Source organism: Erigeron canadensis, chromosome 1, assembly GCF_010389155.1.
Source record: "Erigeron canadensis isolate Cc75 chromosome 1, C_canadensis_v1, whole genome shotgun sequence".
NCBI classification, from domain to species: Eukaryota; Viridiplantae; Streptophyta; class Magnoliopsida; order Asterales; family Asteraceae; genus Erigeron; species Erigeron canadensis.
The window spans coordinates 19,715,087-19,737,775 of record NC_057761.1 but is presented as its reverse complement, the minus strand read 5'-3'; the positions used below and the strand labels follow the sequence as shown (position 1 = coordinate 19,737,775).

Genomic DNA, 22,689 nt, shown 5'->3' with positions numbered 1-22,689 from the left:
ATCTGCATCATGTGTTTGGCTGTTTTCGTTTGTATTCTGGATTTTTTTTTTTTTTAATTAGAGTATTGTTAACGGTGGGGGAAATCAGCCAGTGAAAGCAATCAGTGAAGTCGGGGTCATGTAATCAGACTCCGAATTATAAGTTGCTTGACCAGTTTCATAGTGATCCCCTTTTTACCAAGTCAAGATAGTGTAGGCAAATAGCTTTAGTACTTCTTGAAGCTAAGATATTAAGTGTATTCAATATCCTGCATGTTTTGTAGATCCTGAATATAGTAAATAAGTTCAAGATAATAAGGAAGTTTAAGATTCCAGAGTTCAAGATATAAGGTCAAGATACCAATCCAGTTTTAGTAACAAGCATGTTGAAAATCTTTGATGTGAAAATCTTACCATCAACAATGTCCATGTTTTTTATTTACCATCAACAAATATTTTATTTAGCTAAACAAAGTTATGATTCATCCAAACGTTCAATTCATATTGAAGCCAATGTATATGTAGTTTCGGTCAAGTACAGAAAAAAGATGCATCGATATATCTAGCTAGCTAGCTATCTAATACATTGGATTCTATTTCTCTAATGTTTATACATAATATATCATACTTATAACACAATAAGTAAACCTCATTTGGAGCATCTTAACCAAATCCCGGGCATACGTTTAGCAAGATAGATTTCAACATTGTGGAAGATCATTTGGCGGGGGACGTAGTCTTTGAGATGGCTTTGGACCACTCTTAACGATGAAACCTGAAGCAAGACCCCAAGAAGTATGCATTTCAAGATGGCAATGCATAAACCATACCCCTGGATTATTTGCATTTATACGAACCGCCGCCCATCCCCCCATTGGTACACCCACCGTGTTCCTTTCAGGAGGGTCGACCAGGTTATATTTCGCAGTATCTTTCTCTTCATCGTAATTCCCAAATCCGCTACCCACAACGAAAAAGTTATGACCATGAATGTGAATAGGGTGATTCTCCAAGTTAAGAAAACCGGTATCCTGAAGCACAATTTCTAACTTAGTCCCATACTCTACCGCAAAAAGCTTTGTCCCAAAACTTGGATTTATGTTATGTGTTAATGGATCAACTCCTGTATAATCAAACACTTGTGGTGGCTTCAGTGGGAAGTCATATGAGTAATGCAAAGATGAATAGTTTTTGTAATGCCATTCAAGTATAGATGTCAACGGACGAATGAATGATTGGTTGTTCATAGAAGCTGCAAATCGTCTCCCTTTATACCCTTTACACGTTTGATTAGCCGGACAATCTTGAAGATTAAGACTTATGGTGATAACGACACGCTTGTCAATCTTTTTTGGCACTTTACAAGGGTATTGAGAAGTTGCAAGGCTCCTAAGCCGAGCTACAAATTTTGTGGCATATTTATGATCTTCCATACAAGGGAGAGTGTGAGGCAAAACGAGATTTGATGGTTTTGGAAGAGTCATTTTGTCGGCCTTTGTTCCTTTGTATTTTAAGAAACCAACTGTGGTAGAGTTGTCAAATGGGAATACAGTGGTGAGGTAAGGTCTGGCTGCCATGACAAATAAGCCGTCTGAGTCTTGGTTATGCTGATTTGCTGTAAAGAGGACAGTGGTTGTTTGTCCTGGAGTAATCATAATGGCTTTGGTATCGAAGGGTTTTGTGTATGAAGCATCGATCTCAACAACTTTAAGTATATGATTAGCAATGGTGAAGAAAAGCTCATCGTTAAGGGCTGCGTTTATGATCCTAAGCATGTAGGTTTTTCCTTGCTCAACGGTTTGGATAAATGTATCTGCGCAGAAATAACCATATATTTAGCAAAAATAAGTAGTGAATTCAACAGAATCGCTTAAAATTGCTCTGCAGAATCCTTATATTGCATCCTTTTTCGAACAAGATAAACCAAACGTACACTTTGGTTTGAACCGGTCCAAGTCCAACTTTAAGAAGTTTTTGTAGGCTTTCTAGTCCTTCAAGAATCAGCTATTTTCTAAAATATATGTGATCATTGGCTGTATTATAAAGGAAGTAGTTATGACTAAAAGTTGTGTTATGTCATTTTCTACAAAGAATATAACGAATGACTTTTTGTAGTTTTTCTGACTATTTATACATAAGAAGATTTTATAACATACATAAACCAACCGGGTTGGATCAAGTGCTTGTAGCCCTTGTCTCTAGTGACAGAGATCAAGGGTTCGATTCTTATGTCCGGCATGTCAGAGGTCTTTTTCTACCTTTTGTAGAACCTGTAAGCAGCATCTATACCTTAGGTAGGAGTAAGACGGTATTGAAACCCATAACTAGTGGAAAAGTGCATTGGGTGCTACTTACATACTATAAGATTTTATAGCATACAAGAAAAAGTATGGAGTACAGAAGAATTCATGACTGCTAATGAATTTTAGACTTTACCATTTTCTGAGCACGGGTAGAGTGAACCAGGCAAGCCATTAATAGTATAAGCATCCGATGAGTTCGGACCACTGCCATACTTGTTCATCTCAACTTCTATTCCTTCAACAGGTAAGTTCCACCATTCTCCTGATAATACAGTCATAATCATTAGTAAAATTACGTTAAAGAAAGATTAGATACGTAAATATATACATAAAGAAAACTAGTTAAAGATGAGTACCAAATATAATTGGGATTTCAGCTTCAATCGGCTTAGAGAATGGATAAGGCATACGTGGGTATATGATGATGGCACCATAAACCGTTGCACGCTGCCAAGCAATATGAGCATGCCACCACAGGGTACCCCGTTGGCCAGTGACCATGAACTTGTATGTATAAGACTCACCGGGTCTTATGGGACACTGGGTAACATATGCTGGTCCATCGGCCCATCCAGTTCTCAGTTGTTTGACTCCATGCCTGCTCACCACAATACACAGTACGTGTCATATTTGAGAACCCGAACGTATATTTACTTGATAATATTACTTTAAAAGTTATGCAGCTTACCAATGGATGGTTGTGTTTAAAGAAACCCCATTGGTTACCTTAATCTCCACGCTCTCTCCTTCGTTTACAGCTATCGTGGGTCCTGGATATTTCCCATTCACTGTTAATATGGCTTTAGTACTGCATAAGCGGGTTATGTTCTTCCATTCGACCTGACATCAGATTTGTTCACAAAATTAGTCTTAGCTTCCATATGATCTCAACAGTGCTTGCTCTGGTTGTTGAAAGTTACTTTCAACGATTGCGGGCTTTGTATTTTGTCAAAATAATTTTGTTGCAATTAAGTAGTAATTAGAAGTATTCGAACCACAAGTACAAGTAGCTAGCAAGGTAAAATTCAGAAAATTTTGACAAAATGGACACTTTTTGCAAACTGAATCTGTCAAACAAGTTTTGGGTAACAAAATTTTGTAAAGCTAGTATATCTGGCATTGGTATCAAGTATTTAAGCAAGTTTTAATTCATTTTTGGAAAATTCATTTTTCTTAGAATTACACATTATTCATATGACCAAATGGCAGATTCAAGATATCAAATGAAATGATGTACACATGCTAGCGTGCGTTCGGTTGTAGAAAACAACCATTGTTTTCTATTTTTGTTTTCCAAGAAAACATTAGAAAACAGAAAACGCGTTCTAATCATAGTTTTCTACGAAAATTTTCCAAGAAAACAGAAAAGTTGTTCTCCATTTTTCAATGGAAAACTTGAAAACATCTTTTCCTTGTTTTCTATTTTCCATTTTCATTTTCCATTTCCCCCCTCTCCCTCCTTTCACATCCCTAACATGTTTTTAGTTTTCCAATTAGAACGCGTTTTCAAAATCTTTATTTGTTTTCTAGAAAATAAAAACCCTTCTCATTTTCTAAAAAACTAGAAATGAAAAACCATAAAACATTTTCTGCAACCAAACGCACCCTATATGTTCCAACTTTTAACATACAATGGCGCAATGCGCGCCATCAAAACTTTCAAAATTATTGTGAGTCAAGAAAACATTCTTTACGTACGTACAAACTGAGTAAGGAAGGGACAGAGAGGGAATTACATTAAAGTGATAGCGGTTTGCAGTCGAGGAAGACAAAACAGAAGGTATGGTGGTTGTAAGCAAGCATACAATAAAAAGTAGTGGCAGAACAAAATTTTGTTTCTTCATATCCGTATATGTCAAACTATGAGAATATTAAGTTCGTTCATATCACTGCCTCAAACATCCATATATATACACATAAAAAATTATTAGCTATGATTTCTTTATAATAATGTTACCTTTGTTTGGACTAGGGAATCTTGAGAACTACATATGATTGAAAAAGAATATATGCTATCAAACATATCTTACTACAAAAAGCATATCGGTTGTCAGTGTCACTACAAGAAAAGAAGGTTTTTGCGACACATAATGTCATGAAATTGTTGTTGAAGTTTACTTAATGTGGTTAAAAATGGCAGGGTCAAAAACTCAAGCTCAAGCTCGTAGGGGCTAATCTGATGACGTACCCAAATTAAGAGCGGTCGGGGTCAAGAACCATTATAACCGTATTTGATCGTTGATCTAATATTGTCATAGTTGATATGTGAACGGTTCTCCAATGAACCTATATATATATAGTCAACAAGCATGAAAATCTGTAAGTTATGCTATAGTAGATAACTCATTTTTTAAGTTCATTTACATATCAAATGTCATTCTGAGTTATTTATGAAGAAATATTGCTATTAAACATAACATTATTAAATTAGAAGTAATTTTAGACGGGAAGTGATACAATAATATTGTTCTTAACATCAGGTCATTCAATTCCAATTTTCGCTGACATGGGTTTCAGCTGTTTATGATTCAGTACAAACACCACAAAAGTTAAAACCGCAAAGTTAGGATTTACCCAAAAACTAGAGGGGGAATGAGTTTGAGCATCTTTGCGTCTATATATTATGTCACATTGTATCCTTTTGTTCATTAATAAGTTTTTATATATTACCTGTCATAAAATATACTACACTTACTAGTTACTACTAATAATTTAATTATTTATAATTTGTTTCATACATATATATACATATATATCAATCACATTTGTTTCTTTCAATTTTATTTTCTCTCTTCATTTTACATGCCATATGAACGTCACGTGGACATATATAAGATTTTTTTTTAATAAAGTAAACTATATACCGACTTTTACATTCTAATGAATTGAAAACTTTGTGGCCGGTTTAGAAAAGGGTATCAAAGATGCGACACATAACACAATAAGAGTGAAATATTGATGCTAACTCTGTAAATGTCAATTTTGATTCTCCTTTTTAGTTGGACGCTATCTATATATTACTATATATATAAAAGAGTTTCCTTATTTTTGTTAAGAACAATAAAAACTCTTATATAAATTATATATTTGTTTACATGTTTTTTTGTTCATTCACATGTGAAATGATATAAAAATATATGTTGTAAACGAAACTTTTTGAAAAAACCTTCAAAATAGCATTTTGTGAACTTGTAAATGAATTTGTTCATGTTTTCTGTTCACATATGACAAACAATTATATATAAGGTTTTTGAAAAAAAAAATTCTTCTGCAACATATATTTTTATAACGTTTCACATGTGAATGAATAAAAAAAACATGTGATCCAATATAAAATTTAAGAGTTTTTACAAAAAATGAGTTCTCAAAATAAGGACCTCTATATAAAATTATCAAATAATCCTTTAGTGTTAAAAAGTTAAAAATTTCTAAATTGTAAATGACCATTTTATTCCTAATGAAATGTTTTTCAAGGAGTGATTTATAAAAAATTACCAAATTTGTCATTAATAAATTAATTTACACCATAACTCTTATCTTTATCAATTTACATCCTAAACTCTCGTCTTATCAATTTACACCAAACCCTTAACTATTAAAATATCTACACTACAACTTTTCTATTAATTACATTTACACCAACTACACCACTCAACGTCATCATCACAACCAATCATCGTTGTCATCACTACCAGTCGCCGCTACCACCAGATCGTCTCACCGATACCGTCGCCGCATTGCATGGATAATGTGCTAGTTCTTTCATATGAACTTGTAATAAGGTTGTGCTTGTTTCCAATCTTAAGCCGAAAACATATAAATTGTCTTTTTAACTTAAAGTATTCTATTTGAACTCTACCTATTAATATGAATATATGACTAAGAGGTATTAATATGAATATAATCATATATGACTAAGAGGATGTGGATCAGTGGCGGAGCTTGAGGCAACAGACATAAGGGGAGCGAAAGACACAAGAATCCTAAATTACACTAAGAAAATAAAATGAGAAAATGGTGGTGAAAGTATTGTTGGTTTTCTAGTTTTTCTTATACCTTAAATATTTTTAACGTGTTGTCTTCTTAATTTTTATTTGTATTTTTTTGGCCTCTAACATCCTGTTAGATGGTCATTTATTTAATAAAATTTCTGCCGTTTAAAATAAAATATTAAGAAAAATGAATTTTTTTTAATGAACTACTAATAGAAACTACACCACCGATCGAAAAAAGAGGGACACCATGTTATATGCATCGTATAGCATGTGCACGGAAAGCATTTTATTTGCATCGTATACAACCAACACTATAAACAAATTTGATCGTTGTTCTTGGACGACATATCAACTACAACTTGATACCCTCGTGCAACATGTCATGACATTTTTGTTGGCATTTATTTCAGCCTCTATACGTAGATAATGACACAAAGATGCGGCTTTTCAATTTCAAAACTTACCCTTCTATAAGGAGAATCAAATAATGCAAGTAGGATTTTGGGACACAACAGTACCATAAACTTCATTAACAATACTTGTTTGTACAAGTGTATTCTAAAGAAAATGCTTGAATAAATACATGAGAAATGATATTCTTACAACACAAGTTAGTCATCTACAACAATAATTGTTTTACATTGTTGTACACTGTGCGTTAAAATGCATATATTTGTTGTGGATAGCTAAAAAGTGTCGTGAGAATATCACTACCCTAAATATATAGTTAGCGGAAATATAATACCGTTTAGTAACTCCTCAATAGAATATAAATGAAGTTGTGTGAAACTTTAGATAAACGTACATAATCGACGTGAAAAAATAAACATACATAATCATCAGTCAATTTTTTTGGTTTTACAGTTTTAAAAATATATAAAATAAATACTCTTATAAAGATAATAACATTTTATTTTTGGAAATGTTGAAATATATGTAATACTTTAACTTGGCACCCATTAAAATATTTTCACATACAATACCTTCTTAACATTAATAATTAAATTACATTATCAATATTTTTTCTTTTAAATTTTTTCTATTAATCACCCTTTACACCAATTATTTTATATCAATTATTTACACCACTCGTTGCCGTTTTCACTATCAATAATCGCCCCCATCACCACACCGTTACCGCCATGACCACCGTCGCATGCTAGTATATAAAAAAATAAAAAATATATATAAATTAAAATTTGATGAAAGGAAAAATCGGCTTGGGGTGAAAGTCGGGTTTGCCCCTCCCATGGGTCGCCCATGTCCATGTCTGGGAACGCCAAAATGTGTGACATACTTGTTTATAATATGTAATTCGTGAAAGGTTGTTCATTATTTAGTTTTTGGATTCGACAAAAACACAATGCTTACTGGTTGAATTTTTGTTGATATTTATTGAAACTAACAAAAAGTCATGACATTTGTTACTCATGTTTAGCATTAACGAAATAAAGATCTAGCAATGGAGCTAGTTGCATGGGGGACAATCTTTAGTGTCTTAGTCCATGTTGATACTGCAAAAGTCGTGGATATAACCCATGAATAATGAGTATGATTTGAAGATTAATGGTGAGAGATCTCTTAGCTTAATACATAGGGTGAGAAAAACCGAACCAAAAATCAGTGAACAAAGAGTTGCTATCCGTAAAGAAGAAAAGGATGATTTACCAAACTTTCTATAATAAAATGATGATATCACGAGGGTGTCATCTTGTCAACTGTCAAGCATGTTTAGCACTTCGTATAGATACAACCACATACACGTCCAATTATGTACATATTCCCTGAGTATATTTCTAGATTAAATTTCGAATACAGCAGTTACCAAAACCGTTAACCATAAATATCGTCATTCAACCTGCAGAACTAAGTGGGAAGATTTATAAATTAAACTGTTGTATAGGTTCAAGTGGTTAACCTATATGATGTGATGTCTTCAAAAGAAGAAATGCCTAATTATCCACAAATTTTCAGCTCAACCCGTAAGGAAATGAATGGAAAGGAAACGCTAAGAGCCAAAAACAGAACACCTAAAAATATATATACAAACGGCAATAGGTAAAGACAAGACGAGAGAAAGCAATACGTAAAAATAACCAGCAGGAAAAGGTTGATACGTTAGCATCACCAATAACTTTATGGATGCACAAAGCCGCAAACAATTATTATTCATGGCTGTTCTCAAATCACTGGTAAATCTTTTAATCAAATAAGATTTGCACACTGTCCTAAACTCACATCAATCTAAAGTTACATTGCTCTACTACAACACTTTACAAACTACGTTTGTAATACCTCAACCATCTACTCTTTTGATGCCTGGATGCTCCAGCTAGAATCCTAAATTTAGACAACGGACGGTGGATTCTCACTTTGTACATTCACAGCGGTCCACCCACGAGGGTTTCCAGCTCTTTCAGTGCTCCAAAAGCTTCATACTCAGGGTTAATGTGGGGCCTTATCACACCCACCGCTTCCTTGGCTTTTGATTGCTGCAAGCAGATAGGATTAATAAAATGATAGGCTTGGCCAAGGATATCTTAAAACACACTTGTAAAACTAATAAATTTATATATGAATCCAAGAACACATACAGATGTATGCGTTAAAATAAATTATGTCATATTGGGTAAGCGCAATCAAATAACAAATTGTGAAACAATAATCTATGGTCATTGTATCATATAAAAACATCCATGAAATAATATATATCACTAACTAAATTATATCAGGCAAACAATACTTTCTGAAACAGTTTACGAGCATCGCATCCTTCTAATTAACAGGGTCTAACCAGGTGACAAGCACAGATATATACAAGTTATTTGCTATGGTTCTAATTACTGACTGGGTGACTATATATTATTTCGTAAACATGTATATAATAAAGTAAATAACTCTTTGTTTTTATATTTCTCTAACTCTAATCTAATCTTCTTCTACAATTCTACCACTTGCTATTCTCCTTATCCCTCTTTTTTTCCTTTCCCTCTGTTCATCAGTGAATACCAGGATGAAAACCACCTGATTGAGTCCCACCACCTGCTGCTGGAAAATACTACTTACCTCCCTACCAAATACCGCACCATTGAGGTTTACCAACCTCCTTCACCTCCTATGCTGCACCGTCATTTTCGTCAAGATCTGCGGCGGAAAACAATCGCAGACCCTTCTCATCTCTCTTCTTATGTTTGTCTTATAGATCTACAACTGAAAACAATTCTGATTGGCTCTTTTAGGTTTGTTTGTACAAGCAGATTTCAACATACTTCATGGTATATAGACTTTTGGGGTTTTTTAGAGAGATTTATTCAGTGTTAGAAGTTTTGTATTTGAAAATAATTTGGTGGTGATGATTTGTGGTGGTTCTGGTGGTGTGGTTGAAGATTTGAAGGTTATAAGAAGATGTTAAAGACATTGGATTATTGGTGATAGAAAAAGTTGACAAAAAGAAAGAAGTCATCCGTAACATAAAAAGAAACCATGTACTTATAGGAAAACTATGAATAAAAGTAAACTAGATAACATGTACACATTTAGATGAGGTGGATTTCATGGGTTGGATGAAAAAAAAATGAGGTGGAATATGAAAATATTAGTTACATGATTCATAATAGGTTGCAGGTCATCAATGATGTAAATAGATTTTATTTGTAACGTGTGTTTTCACTTTAAAAGTTCTAAATCTTACAGTTAGCTCGACATGAAATATCTAGAAGATTTACATAAATGACTAGAATGGATTTTTTTAAAATAGTACAATGACCCCATAGTTCATTAGCTGTTGCAGCAACAACCATATGAACCTCTGATTATTTTGCCCACAAATGACCCGAATAAGTTCATCATAACACTAAAAACTTACTATACCGCTTGAAGTCGCAATAATCAGATGATCAGTTTATATGCTTATCCCAACATCCAATTAGAGTGCTATTTGTACAAAATCTCAGCTATAAATTATAAAATTGTATAAGAAATTGGAACAGTGAGTAGTGGAACTTACTAAGCGCTCGTATTTCAACTTCAGTTCTTGGTAAACTACAAGCTGCAGTGGATCTGTCACTAAAACTGCAGTACCTTGTCCAACCTGGAGTTCACAAAACCAAGAAGATTTATTTTAACATGTCATCAAATGTGAAGCAGAAATAAGGAGAAAGAGAATTCGCGACTGGTAAGTTGTAACATCTTATAATATAATCACTTTGATTGTAAATGGCCTGTAAACTGTAGCATAGTGACTGGTCGTTGTACAGAAACTAGAGAGAGCTACACTAAATGCAATTATCCACGATTTGTACAATATAACTGATGTATCACATCAGGCAATTACTATAAGGCGTCTATCCAATATAATGAACGTTAAAGGTGGCTGAAAATTAATTAAATTTAGATATAGAAGAATAAATTGAATAAAGGAACAGTTTCCCAATTTCTAAGAATATACAGAGGGGTAATGCATGTACGATGTACCTCCTAAATTAGTCCAAAAATAAAAGATCATTACCTTCATACTGTAATTTCAGCAATAACGTTCTTTAAACTAAGGATCTTAAATAAAATAATATAAACTGGACATAAAGTGTTTCAGCTTGACATTTGGACCATACCAAAAGCTACCCATCTAGACCTGAATCCATTTTGAATGATCATCAAACCTGCCCATTCTCCACTTCCCTTAAGCATACACAAGCAGTTCTTCAGGGCCCTGCATGAATGCAGTACGGTAACATTGCATTCAGGTAGGCCCAAAAAATCTTATGCGGTGATTACTGGAACTAAAATATTCCATTTATAGCTACAGAAACAAGGACGTCTCAATCAAAAGGCACAGATTAGTAGGATGATTGATTTTCTGCATTTTCTAATGTATGAAGGTGGGGAAAACAGGAGATGTGGATTTCAATGCTAACACCCTAAAAGTAGGCGGAGAAGCCTGCTCCTAGTGGTAGCATAACATGTAGGAACAATTATCATAGCTGACGCAGGTGCATTAACAAAGTTGAAGCCAAATCTGATCACTTTGAACAAAATTCACAATCTTTTTGGAGTTATTAAGGATGTGAATATTCAAAAACTCCCATGCAAACTAATATCCTTGATATGAAGTTATTACCAAGGGTATGTTGACCATCAAAGAAGAAAAAAAAAGAAAGAAATAAAAAAGCTTTCTTGGAACTTATAAGTTTACTATATAATCAGCTAGGGGGATGCATCTCTTTACTATTTCGTTCATGTATTTCCCTGTAGAAGGGCACCTTATGACTTATGTAACCATGAAAAGCAGGTAAGTTTGTAACACAAACCCATCCTGAAGAACAATTACTCCTGTGTTAAAATCTTCCTGATTATTATATTACTTGGGATCGGGTCAAACTGTGGATATTAAGAAGTAGGATGGATTCCTCAATTCGTAAAGGTGTGGAGTGAAGAATCAGTAGCTAGTAGGAGGCATGAGAGGCGGTGGTTTTTGATGAAAGTTGTAAGTTGTCTTTGGGGTTTGCAGATTCAAAACAGGATTGGTTTAGTTGCTAAACTGGTATCCTTGTTCCTAATCTGTCTTATAACCAATACAAGGAGGTACTCAAGGCATCACTACACAAGGTGCTAAATTCATGTCCTTGTTTCTCAAATATTTCTTCACTGTTTCAAAAATTCTGGTTAGAGTGTGGAGGTTAGAGCATGAAGTGAAAGGTAACTTTTGTGGTATCGTCACAACTCACAAGCAGGGGCATTTATAGACAACACCTTGATGGTGGACATAGAACTTTAGGATCATGCGAACTCGACCTAAACAAACTTGAACTAGAGTATCTCGGTAAAAGCTCACCTTGTCTGCACCCCTATGTTAGTGTTGACACTCAATAGACCATGATCTTATTAATACTTCAACAAAAATTAATCCAAATATTAGAATATATAATTTTATGATTGCTTCTAAACCAATGGGTCCTCCATATTCCATAGCACATCTTCAGCTTGAGGTTTGTGTATGTTTACTAATTAAATAAATATGGTGTCTGCATATCTAAACACATCAAATTAAAATCCACATTTGAATAGACAAGCATCGTCTAAAATTAGGGAAATCGACAACATAAACCGTTGACCCCACCTAAAAGATGTTAAAGCGTTTATCTTATTACTTATAAGCATCCATCAGCATTTCATATAACATGCAACATGTTTGAAGCTTCAATAAGGAAGTAAGGAACCCCTCATGTAGGAAGACTTATAAGGATACCCTATATTCTTAACTTCGTAAGAGTCGCTAGGTGATTAATCAAACTTCTAAAGATGAATACAGACTTTAAAGAAAAAGCTAAAATATGACCAACACACTATTTAAAAGGGATAGGAAATAATATTCTACAAAAGTGCTTCTTATATTTAATGTACAATATTACCTTAAGATGGAGTATTTATCTACATTAAATTAACCTACTTTCACAATGGCATATAATTACGAAATATAAAATGGCAATAAGACAAGTTACATTGATTATTAAACTGATCACATTAAGAAAGAAATAACACATGCTTTTTTAAATAAATTAAAGAAGATATGGCATAAAAAAAAGTGAAGTACCTTGCTAGGGCGACCAAATGATTGTGAAGACAATTTCCTGAATTTGGTATTTGCAGGGCGGCCACGACCATTGCCTCTTGAAACAGGACGAGTCTGAGCATCACTGCCACTAGCAGATACATAAAACTCAGGCTTCGATACAACCCTTTTAGGCCTTTCGCTTGGCTTGTTGACATTTCCAGGCAAAGGCCCAGTCAAAGGCCCTCCAACTCTTTTGGGTCTACCAGCTCTTTTCACACCGCCACCATTCACCATGGAAACCGACAACATTTTAGGCCTTCCAGGTTTACGCCTCGCTGGTTCCACCACATCACCACCAGAACCAGCCACGCCAGGTTTCCTACCACGAGAAGCATTCTTTGGGGGGCGTCCACGTCCCCTCTTTGCCGAAACCACCGTATTCTCGGGTGGTGGTGGTGGCGGCGGGGGAGCTGTTGGGGGAACACCCTCATCAGCCAAACCCAACGACGCAAAAATCGGTTCAGCACCACCATTATCATTACCACCACCTGCATAATTTCCTTGAAAAGTCTCTTGCCCAGGTCCCGAACCACCAGCATCATACTGACCTTGTGACTGGAAATCCTGCATATTACCAAACTGAAGTTGCTGCTCAAACTGCGGCTGATAAGGCTGGATCTCCTCCGGTTGTTGTTGTTGTTGTAAATCTGCGGGCATCTCCCCTTGAAACCCGAAATCTTGATGTCTGGGTTTCGCGGGACGCCCAGGTTTACGCCTCGGTGACACAACATCACTTGGTTTAAAGCCACCAGCAGCAGCATACATATCAGTATTGTTATTATTAACTTCATAGTCACCGAAACCCGGAGGCTGCAAAGGTAATTCGGGTTGAGATCTAGAGCCAGAAAGCATATAGGAATGTTTATTCATAACGAGCTGACCCTCGGCTTTCATTCGCTTAAGATGATGAGTCAATAAGTTAGAATGAGTTGGGGGCAAATTAGCAGGGCCATATTGTTTCTCAATGAACTTAGCTATAGCTTGTCTACTCGACCCATCTTTGTCTTTCAAACCAACAATTGCAGCTACTATCATCTACTCAAAAAAACCCACATATGTATATATTTATTTATATTTATATATAATTCAATTATCATATTATAACAAGATATATATATATAAAAGTATACAAAAACATTATATATGAAATTTAGAGTATTACTTACCTCAGAATAAGGTGGGTGAGACTGGGTGGTGGTGGTGGTGGTGGGAGGAGATGGGTTGATGGGTTGAGGAGGGTCGGGTTGACCCGAGAGATTGGGATCATATGAATCCATTGTCAAATGGAAAGGAAGGGAATGGAATTATGTTTGATTTGGTGATATTTTCAATGGATGAGGATTTCAGAGGATGGAAGATGCGGTGTGTGTGAGAGTGTGTGTGGGTTTGAGTGTGGGGTTGACTCATTGGATATGGACTAAAGGTAAAACTTGTAGATAGATGACATTTGTTGGTCTTTCTTTTGGATATGGATTTCAGATTGCAATTGCAATATTCTTTATTTATTGCACTTATCTTTTAAGTGATTATTATTATCCCAAGTTTGAATAATGACTACCAAAGTTTTAATATTCCGAGTTGTATTCCCGTGCAAACTTGTTTTTATGTGCACACAAGGGAACGCATAAGAGCCATTGGATCAGCAAAGATGTAAGGTGGAAATGAGATATAAATATAACACTGGAAGGATAATTGCGTTATTTAGCATCTCCAAACAAAAAAACCTGGAAAACACATACATCACCGTAACAAAAACTTACCAGAAAAACGATTTCACTGCCACCTTTGTTTGCCTACACCGTCGCGGCCGAACCTCACCGTCACAACAACAGCAACAACAACCGTCCACCCCGTCGTCCTGACCTTACCTTACCATTACCACAACATCCACCGCCACAAATCTTCGTACATCTCCTTCTACCACCCTCCTCCGCCCTCACTACCTTACAAACCACTCCCGGTACCATACAACAAATTTTTAACCTATCGGAACTTGATAGGATGAACAGAATCGAATATGCCAACAGCGGTGGCGAAGTCTATAGAGTATCTCACCATCCTTCGGGTTGGTTATTACCTCTGAAAGTGATCTACGGTAATCACAAAGATAACGTCCGCCGTTAGATCTGCCGTGAAATCGAGATTTTACGTGATGTTGATACTTTGAACATTGTGAAATGTTATAACATGATTAGCCAATTCTCGTTTAAAGTATAGATTGCACCAACTGTTTGTCAAAATTCCTAAAATGACTTTGATTGTGTTTTACTGTATTTAGTTCGGCTCTTTATTTTGCTTATTAATGCTTACTAATATTCTGCTTATCGATTAAATTGCCATTTTAGATTATTATATTTATATGCAGTATACATAGCTGGCTAATTTGCATTTTTGTTGTTTGCCGTTTAATCATCCATACTTGGTTCAATTTAGATCCATTTTACTCAGTTTACTTGGTGGTTTTTCTGCTTGTTCTTACTCAATTTTGCTCATTTTAACACTGAATTGGTTGGGTAGTTATTTCCTTGGTACATCTTAGCCAGGTGCTTCCGCATGAGAATTTTGGATTTTTTGGAAAACCCGATCCAAAGTTATCCGCTTTTTGGGAAAATCGGATATCTGATTTTTTGGATTCGGATATCGGATGAGAATTTTCAAAATTTTCGGATATTCAGAATATCCGAATTTTTACATAGTGGGCCTAGTTGTTGGATTACACTTGCTGCTATAACCAATTAATATTTGGCCCATTTTTGTTAACTTGCAACAACAGACGCATATCATTAGTTTTCTAATGCAAATCAGTAACCTATTCCCCCAAATAAGAAGACGACACACACTACACAGTACACACATACACAACCCTAGAAATCAACAAGGCAGACATGGTGACTGGCCTGCGATGCAATCAACTACCGCATCTACAACGTCAATAAACTTGGAAAACGCAGATCTACGACGACGAACATAACTTGGTGTTCTTTTCTTCTTCTCACATAATCATGATTGTGGCAGTGGTGGATTGAATAATGATGACGCCATGACGGTGCACAATTAGCTATGTTAACTTTGATTATATTTAATTTGATATGTTATTCATACATATAGTTAGATCGTATGATGGAAATTTATTCTAAGGTGGATGTATCGTTGAAAATGACGAGATGGTCAAAACGACTATCCGGGATATCCGGTTTTGAACACCCTTACCTAAAATAGGTTGACTACGTATATAAGATATTGGTAAAAGGTTATAACTTTAGATTCTCTACCGGGGATTCAATGCCCAGTCAGTTGGTCCTGGTTCGTTGAAGATTGTTTTAATTTCTTGCAAGTTCGTCATGAATCCGATCCGCGAGGTATATTTGATCAACTTTTTCGTTCTGCTTATCGATTAAATTGCCATTTACACTATATTCTTGAGTTTTAAACATGAGAAAAGAAAAGATAAGAATGGATAAGAGAGGAAAGAGAAAAAAATTATAGTTATAAAAGGCATTCTTAAGTTAAAATGCAAAGATAAGAAAAGAAAAGGATAAACAATGTTAAATTTACAATTATATCCTCACTTTTTTATATAAAAACCATACCTGTCAAAAAAATAAAAAGAAAGAAAGAAAAAAAGAGTAGCTGCAAAGCATTTACTCGTATCTATCTCTTTCTTCTTTCTTGGTAAATGGAAGAATCCACCTTTCTGCACTTCTATTTTGCCATCTTTCCTTTACCTTATAGATATAGTATATTAAAACTCATCATACTACCTTTTTCTTCACCATCATTATCCTATCGGAGACCAGAAATATAAATCCTCTTTTCATTGTCCTTTTTTAGTTAAATATAGATCGAGTTACAAACCCATTTTCTTTTCTTATCCCTCTTAAAAAAAACTCAAGAATGTAGTGTTAGATCCGTTTAATACAAACCCATTTCTTCTTTCTAATCACACAATCACCGTCACAAAACAAAACAAAAAGATGTTTATATTCATCCTCCGTCGCACCGCCACTCGCCGCCGCTACACCACCACCACAACCACCGCAACCTCAAACCTCTACACAAAATACTCTTTCACCCCTCCACCATCTCTCCACAAACCGACCAAAAATTCAACACAAAACACACACTTTAACACCCACAACAACAATAACACCAAAAAGAAAAAACCCCTTTACAGACCACCTTCATCTTTAGACCGGGCCGGTTCAAAACCCATAAAAACCGACTTACCTTTTGATTTCAGATTCAGTTATACAGAAAGCAGTCCTGAGGTGAGACCCATTGGGCTCAGAGAGCCAAAGTACTCGCCTTTTGGACCGGAACGTGTCAATAGAGTGTGGACGGGTGTATGTGCCCCTGCTGTGGACCCCATGGCTGGGAAAGAACAAGTTGAGAAGTTGGAAGTTGAGAGGAAAAAAATTAGGGAAAGGATTCAAGGACCTGAACTGACTAATGCTGAAAGACTGGAGTTGGTTCACAGATTTGGGAAACATAAAACCAAAAGACAAATTAATTTGGGTACATTTTTTTTAATCACATTTTGTTGAATATACGGTTAATATGCGTGTTTGAACATATACATTTTGTTCAATTTATATGTTTCGTGTTTCGTTATACGTGATGGCAATAATGTATTAGGTTTTTGTTAAGAAGACTAAAATGCATTTTGATGGGGTTCGTGGGCCGGTCAGCTTTGATGGTTATCAACGTTTAGCGAATGTATTATAGTTAAAGGTTGTAACTTTTCAAGTTTTATTTAGGTCTCGTTGATGGGTACAGCTGTGTACTTTCACACTAGTTTTTCCCCCTAGTAACTAGTATTAAATATATGATTCTGATATGTTGTTCCCTATAAATGATTATTAGTAGAAAATGTTACTAAAACATGTGCTTTTGGAGGATGCAAGTTTGTAAAGACATGTTTGGAATGCAATTAATGTTTGGTAGAGAAAATTATAGTGGAGCTTAAAGCTACATGGCATGCTGTAATTCGGAAATGCGAGTGTATCCTGTAATATGTGATCGAAATTTCATTTTAGTTTTCATGATCTGGAAATAGTATATTTAAGACAAATTAATTTGGGTACATTATTTTTATTTTCATTTTTATCGCATTTTGTTGAATATAGTTCTTACGGTTGAACATATACATTTTGTTCAAATTATGCTTTTGTTTCGTGTTTCATATATACTGATATGACATGATGGCAATAATGTATTAGGTTTTTGTTAAGAAGACTAATATGTATCTTGATGGGTTATCAGTTAACATTGCTTTGGGGCGGGGAGGTAGGGTGCATGGACCGGTCAGCTTTGCTGGTTATCAACGCTTAGCGAATGTATTATTGTTAAAGTTGGTAACTTTTTGAGGTTTTTTCGTCATATGAGATAGAATTTTGCTAGATATTAGAAATCTAGTTTTATTTAGGTCTTGTTGATGGGTACGACTGTGTTCTTTCGCTCTGTATTTTATAACAATTTGGATATACTACTAGTTTTCCCCCCTAGTAACTACGAGTATCAAGTATATGATTCTGATATCTTCTGTATAAATGATTATTAGTAGAAAATGTTACTAAAACATGTGCTTTTAGGCATTTTTGGATAGGAAGATGCAAGTTTGTAAAGACATTGTATTGATTGCAACTAATGTTTGGTAGAGAAAATTATAGTGGAGCTTAAAGCTACATGGCATGCTGTAATTCGGAAATGTGAGTGTATCCTGTAATATGTAATCGAAATTTTATAATAGTTTGCATGATCTGGAAATAGTATATTGAAGTAATGTGTTATAGTGACCCTGTATATGTTCCTACTTCTGCAGTTTTGCATATTGAGGGCTATGTTGATTACATATTGTAGCCTAGTTCATGTTTAATGCTTTTTGGACATTGACAGAATGTATCATTTATGTATTGTAAACAGTCTTTCTTCTTAACGTGTTTTATTATAATTGTGGCTTTGAAGGAAGGGATGGATTAACACACAACATGTTGAATGACATTCATAATAATTGGAAACAGGCTGAAGCAGTTAGGATCAAATGTATGGGTGTACCAACTGTCGATATGAAAAATGTGTGTGAACAGTTAGAGGTAAGATCGATATCTTTTAAGGTGTGTGCGTTCTACATGTGGAACCTCTTAGTAGCATCTTAGATTGTTGTATGACCATGCATTATATCGATTATTTGATATTGTTTCATAGAAAAAGTACAATTTGCAGATGCGTAAAAGGTACAAGTATTTCCTCTGCTAAGAATTTGTTAACAGTTAGACTTTTTTTTATGGAACACCTTTTATGATAGAGTTTTATTATTTCTTGATATTTGATTCCATTTAGTTTCAAATCAAATTCCTGTTTCATTTAAATTGTATGTACATGTAGCCTGCCTAAAGTTATAAAATCTTTATATATGATGGAACTCCGGCTGATATGTTCCAGGATAAAGCATTTGGTAAGATCATACATAGACACGGCGGTTCACTTATGTTGTACAGAGGCAGAAATTACAATCCCAAGAAGAGACCTGTAATTCCTTTAATGTTATGGAAGCCCCAGGAGCCCGTATATCCTAAGCTGATAAAAACTACTATTGAAGGTCTAAGTATTGAGGAAACAAAAGAAATGAGGAAGAAAGGATTAGCTGTTCCTGCCCTCACAAAACTTGGTAATTTCTGTTCAATTCTTATAACTTGGTATTACCATTGTCCTTTTATGTTTTTGATTTATTCTGGTATTGCAGCCAAAAACGGTTATTATGGAGGTCTTGTTCCGATGATCAGAGATGCATTTCTGGTGGAGGAATTGGTTAGAATCGACTGTCGGGGTCTGGAAAAGAAAGATTACAAGAAACTGGGTTCCAAATTGAGGGTAAGTGCTGAGATTCATTTAAACTGTATCCATGCACCAGGATTGCTTAATCTAACCAAGAAAGTAAACAAACTAGCTATGTATGTTGTATGCTTGAATCTCCATCGCTTTCTGCCATTTTCGTAATACGCAGTGTTTGTTTATGACCATCTTTCGGTCTTATTTTATAGTTCAAATGAAGATATCAGTTCTTACATGTTATAGTCATTGAATCATGTTCTTGAATGGAGGGAGGACCTTTTTTTGTGTAAAATAATTCTTGAATGTTCTTTAACATCTTAGTTCTGTTTCAAAAACCGGAAAATCTCTTCCAGCCCAAGTGACAAACCCAGTGCATTTCAAAAGCGATAAAATACCCTTACTTTAAAAGAGGGACAGCACATAGGAAGCCATCCGATTATTTACTTTGTTCAAATCAGGGGTATGGTAATTTAGTCTTTTCAAAATGTAGTCCTACAACCAATTGCTCAACTACTGTCAGTCTGTATGTTTTTTCATTGTTCATGTTGACATCCTTACTAACTCTTACTTCTATAAATTTGTACCGAACTTTATAAGCTGTTAATTTGTACACTTTTTATAGGACTTGGTCCCCTGCATCCTGGTGACATTTGAGAAAGAGCAAATAGTTATATGGAGAGGTAAAGACTACCAGCCTAAAGAAGGTGGATGCTTTCTCATGGACCGTGAACATTTTGACAATTCTTTCAATGACATAGACTCAGGGCAGGAAAATGAAGAAATCAACCATTCTACAAACGAGTTTGACTCTGGAGAGGAATAGTAAGATCCTTTTTTGCTCCATATCTTGTAGTTTAGCTGGGTGGTTGATCCTTGCAGTTGTTATCTAAAGATGAAGCATGCATCATAAAACAAGTAAATGTTTCTCATCTTGGATCTATAAAGAAATCCCAAATTGAGCGGCTGAAGAATAGTCAACCCAGTTGCTTTTCTTCACACCTAAGACAGGTATGATGTTCTTAAGTCTACGAAACTTTTTCAGAGAGTTGATATAAAGTTATCATGTTAATAGTTAATCCAGGGTAAAATCATTAATCAGTATATAACGTTCTGGTTCACTTATATACAAGGTTTATTATCTGATGCTATGTTATCTTTGTTCAATTATGCTATGTAATTATGTTTTGTTGTAAATAAATCTGCTTCAAAATAGAAAAGACCAAATTGGATTGTTTCTGTGAGGTGTGTTAGTATCATGTCATTTATCATTTTAGTTTTGTGACTGTTTCTGAATCCTTTTTCTATCTCCAAGATATGTAACTGGGGATTATCTATTTGAACCCGAGACCCTATTATCTATATATCAGGATGTTTAACTATTAGGTCATTTTGGTGGTGGTTAACTGGTTATGTGGTTAAAAAGCACAATGCAAAAACGCTTGTGATCAATAAGTATCAACATTGGCTTGACAACAGAAGACAACTGACACTTGGATATAGAGAGACATTGAGTTGACAAAAGGGGACAATTAACACTGTATTTTGCTTAAATATATAAATATAATACTTCAAAGTTTCAAGTTTTAACATAACTTTGTAAGCATAAACATAATACTTCAAAATTTGAAAATACAAAATTTTATTTTGTTCGTATTGTTCAATGATTTTTTTTTAATTAGCTCAATGATTTGAGTATGTATCTATAGGCCCAACCTTAAACTGAGTTGTATGAAATGTTCTTTTAAAAAGGAAAGAAGAATAATGATAAAAAGTTGACTGACCAAGCTGGGCTTATTTGCCTCAGCTAGCCTCCAAGTAGCGACTTAGCCGGGTAGAATGATTTTTACAAGCATGGTTATATGCAATAACTCCCGTCTTATATTTTGGCATCAATTTGGTGTTCTCTGAAAATCTTGGTGCCAAAGTGCCAAACTTATATGTTGGCATCAAATTTGATTAATTTCCATTGTGGAAAGAGTTTTCCACCTTAAGAACCTGAAAGCCGATGGTTAAGCAACTCCAAAGCCAACACCAAATTATGAAACACTACGGCAATGCCATTTTCAACTCAAACTCTTGTTATTGATTATCGATCCATAGTCGTGCAAAAGCGCATAGTGGCTCAAGGATCATAACAATTATTAGGCTAGCTAATAAACAAGCGCATTAGGTCTCTAAGATTTCAAAGGCCTCCATTTTGAAAGGTCTTAACCTAGTTACTTGAGCAAAAAGAAATTTTGTGAATTTTTTTTTTGTAGGTGCTAAATTCGGTTTCAATGATTTTTATAAATGCAGCAGGGGGGATTTTGAGAAAATGTGATATAAATGGATACAACAAGCCCACAGGGCCGCCATCTATTACAGTAAGGGCCTATTTCTATATTGTTCTTTTTTAGTTTGGGCTTGTTAATAAAATAAGGTCCAAACCAAATTAATATTGAATGACAAAATTGCTTGGTATCATGAAAATTGCTTCTTATCATGAGTCCGATCACAAATCACATGATGGAAATTTTGATAAAGAAGTTTCCGTATTTTCCAACTCATTGATCGAAATCATTTACAGCCGACAATCTATATATCCCATGTCTTATATTGTTAATGAGCCGTTGGTTCAAAGATTAACAAGTAATTTAGAATCTTAATCTTATCTTATCTTAATCTTTTATTATATTAAAGCACAGTTGCTCTAATAACTTATTGACCAATCACAGTTCTCGATTTCTTAATGTTGACTTTTTTTTTTTCAATTTTGACTTTAATTTACACTTTTTTGTTTTCCATCACAAATTTACACTTTTTATCCAATAATTTTAATATAACAAATAAGTAATAATAATAATAGCTAATATATATCCGATAGAATAATAACTAATATTTATCCAATTAAATAATAGTTAATAGTTATCCAAATAAATAATAACTAATATATATCCAATAATATGTTCTATCATATATATATATATATAAA

The 22,689-nt window shown here is 34.6% G+C and overlaps 3 protein-coding genes across 3 annotated transcripts; 1 reads left to right on the top strand and 2 right to left on the bottom strand.

The window, feature by feature from the left end:
- Window positions 1-514: 514 nt before the first annotated feature.
- LOC122586214 (laccase-1) lies at window positions 515-4,170 on the bottom strand. The gene is made up of 5 exons (XM_043758290.1): window positions 3,989-4,170; window positions 2,971-3,122; window positions 2,639-2,880; window positions 2,416-2,544; window positions 515-1,792 (listed from the first exon to the last, which is right to left on the bottom strand). The coding sequence occupies exons 1-5, from the start codon at window positions 4,124-4,126 to the stop codon at window positions 681-683; spliced, it is 1,773 nt and encodes a 590-aa protein (XP_043614225.1). The 5' UTR covers window positions 4,127-4,170; the 3' UTR covers window positions 515-680.
- A 4,194-nt stretch (window positions 4,171-8,364) lies between these two features.
- LOC122599208 (glutenin, high molecular weight subunit PW212-like) lies at window positions 8,365-14,328 on the bottom strand. Its single transcript, XM_043771676.1, has 4 exons — window positions 14,054-14,328; window positions 12,867-13,922; window positions 10,284-10,367; window positions 8,365-8,769 (listed from the first exon to the last, which is right to left on the bottom strand). Exons 1-4 carry the CDS (start codon window positions 14,162-14,164, stop codon window positions 8,659-8,661), a joined length of 1,362 nt encoding a protein of 453 aa, XP_043627611.1. The 5' UTR covers window positions 14,165-14,328; the 3' UTR covers window positions 8,365-8,658.
- A 2,262-nt stretch (window positions 14,329-16,590) lies between these two features.
- LOC122584857 (CRS2-associated factor 1, mitochondrial) lies at window positions 16,591-20,954 on the top strand. The gene is made up of 5 exons (XM_043756930.1): window positions 16,591-17,402; window positions 18,852-18,979; window positions 19,329-19,554; window positions 19,630-19,757; window positions 20,341-20,954. The coding sequence occupies exons 1-5, from the start codon at window positions 16,862-16,864 to the stop codon at window positions 20,539-20,541; spliced, it is 1,224 nt and encodes a 407-aa protein (XP_043612865.1). The 5' UTR covers window positions 16,591-16,861; the 3' UTR covers window positions 20,542-20,954.
- The last annotated feature ends 1,735 nt before the right edge of the window (window positions 20,955-22,689 follow it).

Coding starts and splice junctions, on each gene's coding strand:
- LOC122586214 (XM_043758290.1), bottom strand. CDS start 4,126: ATGAAGAAACAAAATTTTGTTCTGCCACTACTTTTTATTGTATGCTTG. Junction 2,881..2,970: donor TTAAACACAACCATCCATTG/GTAAGCTGCATA, acceptor TGTGGTGAGCAG/GCATGGAGTCAAACAACTGA. Junction 1,793..2,415: donor CTACCCGTGCTCAGAAAATG/GTAAAGTCTAAA, acceptor ATTTCTGCGCAG/ATACATTTATCCAAACCGTT.
- LOC122599208 (XM_043771676.1), bottom strand. CDS start 14,164: ATGGATTCATATGATCCCAATCTCTCGGGTCAACCCGACCCTCCTCAA. Junction 13,923..14,053: donor CTCACCCACCTTATTCTGAG/GTAAGTAATACT, acceptor TTTTTTGAGTAG/ATGATAGTAGCTGCAATTGT. Junction 8,770..10,283: donor AGTTGAAATACGAGCGCTTA/GTAAGTTCCACT, acceptor ATCTGCTTGCAG/CAATCAAAAGCCAAGGAAGC.
- LOC122584857 (XM_043756930.1), top strand. CDS start 16,862: ATGTTTATATTCATCCTCCGTCGCACCGCCACTCGCCGCCGCTACACC. Junction 17,403..18,851: donor CAAAAGACAAATTAATTTGG/GTACATTTTTTT, acceptor GTGGCTTTGAAG/GAAGGGATGGATTAACACAC. Junction 19,555..19,629: donor TCCTGCCCTCACAAAACTTG/GTAATTTCTGTT, acceptor CTGGTATTGCAG/CCAAAAACGGTTATTATGGA.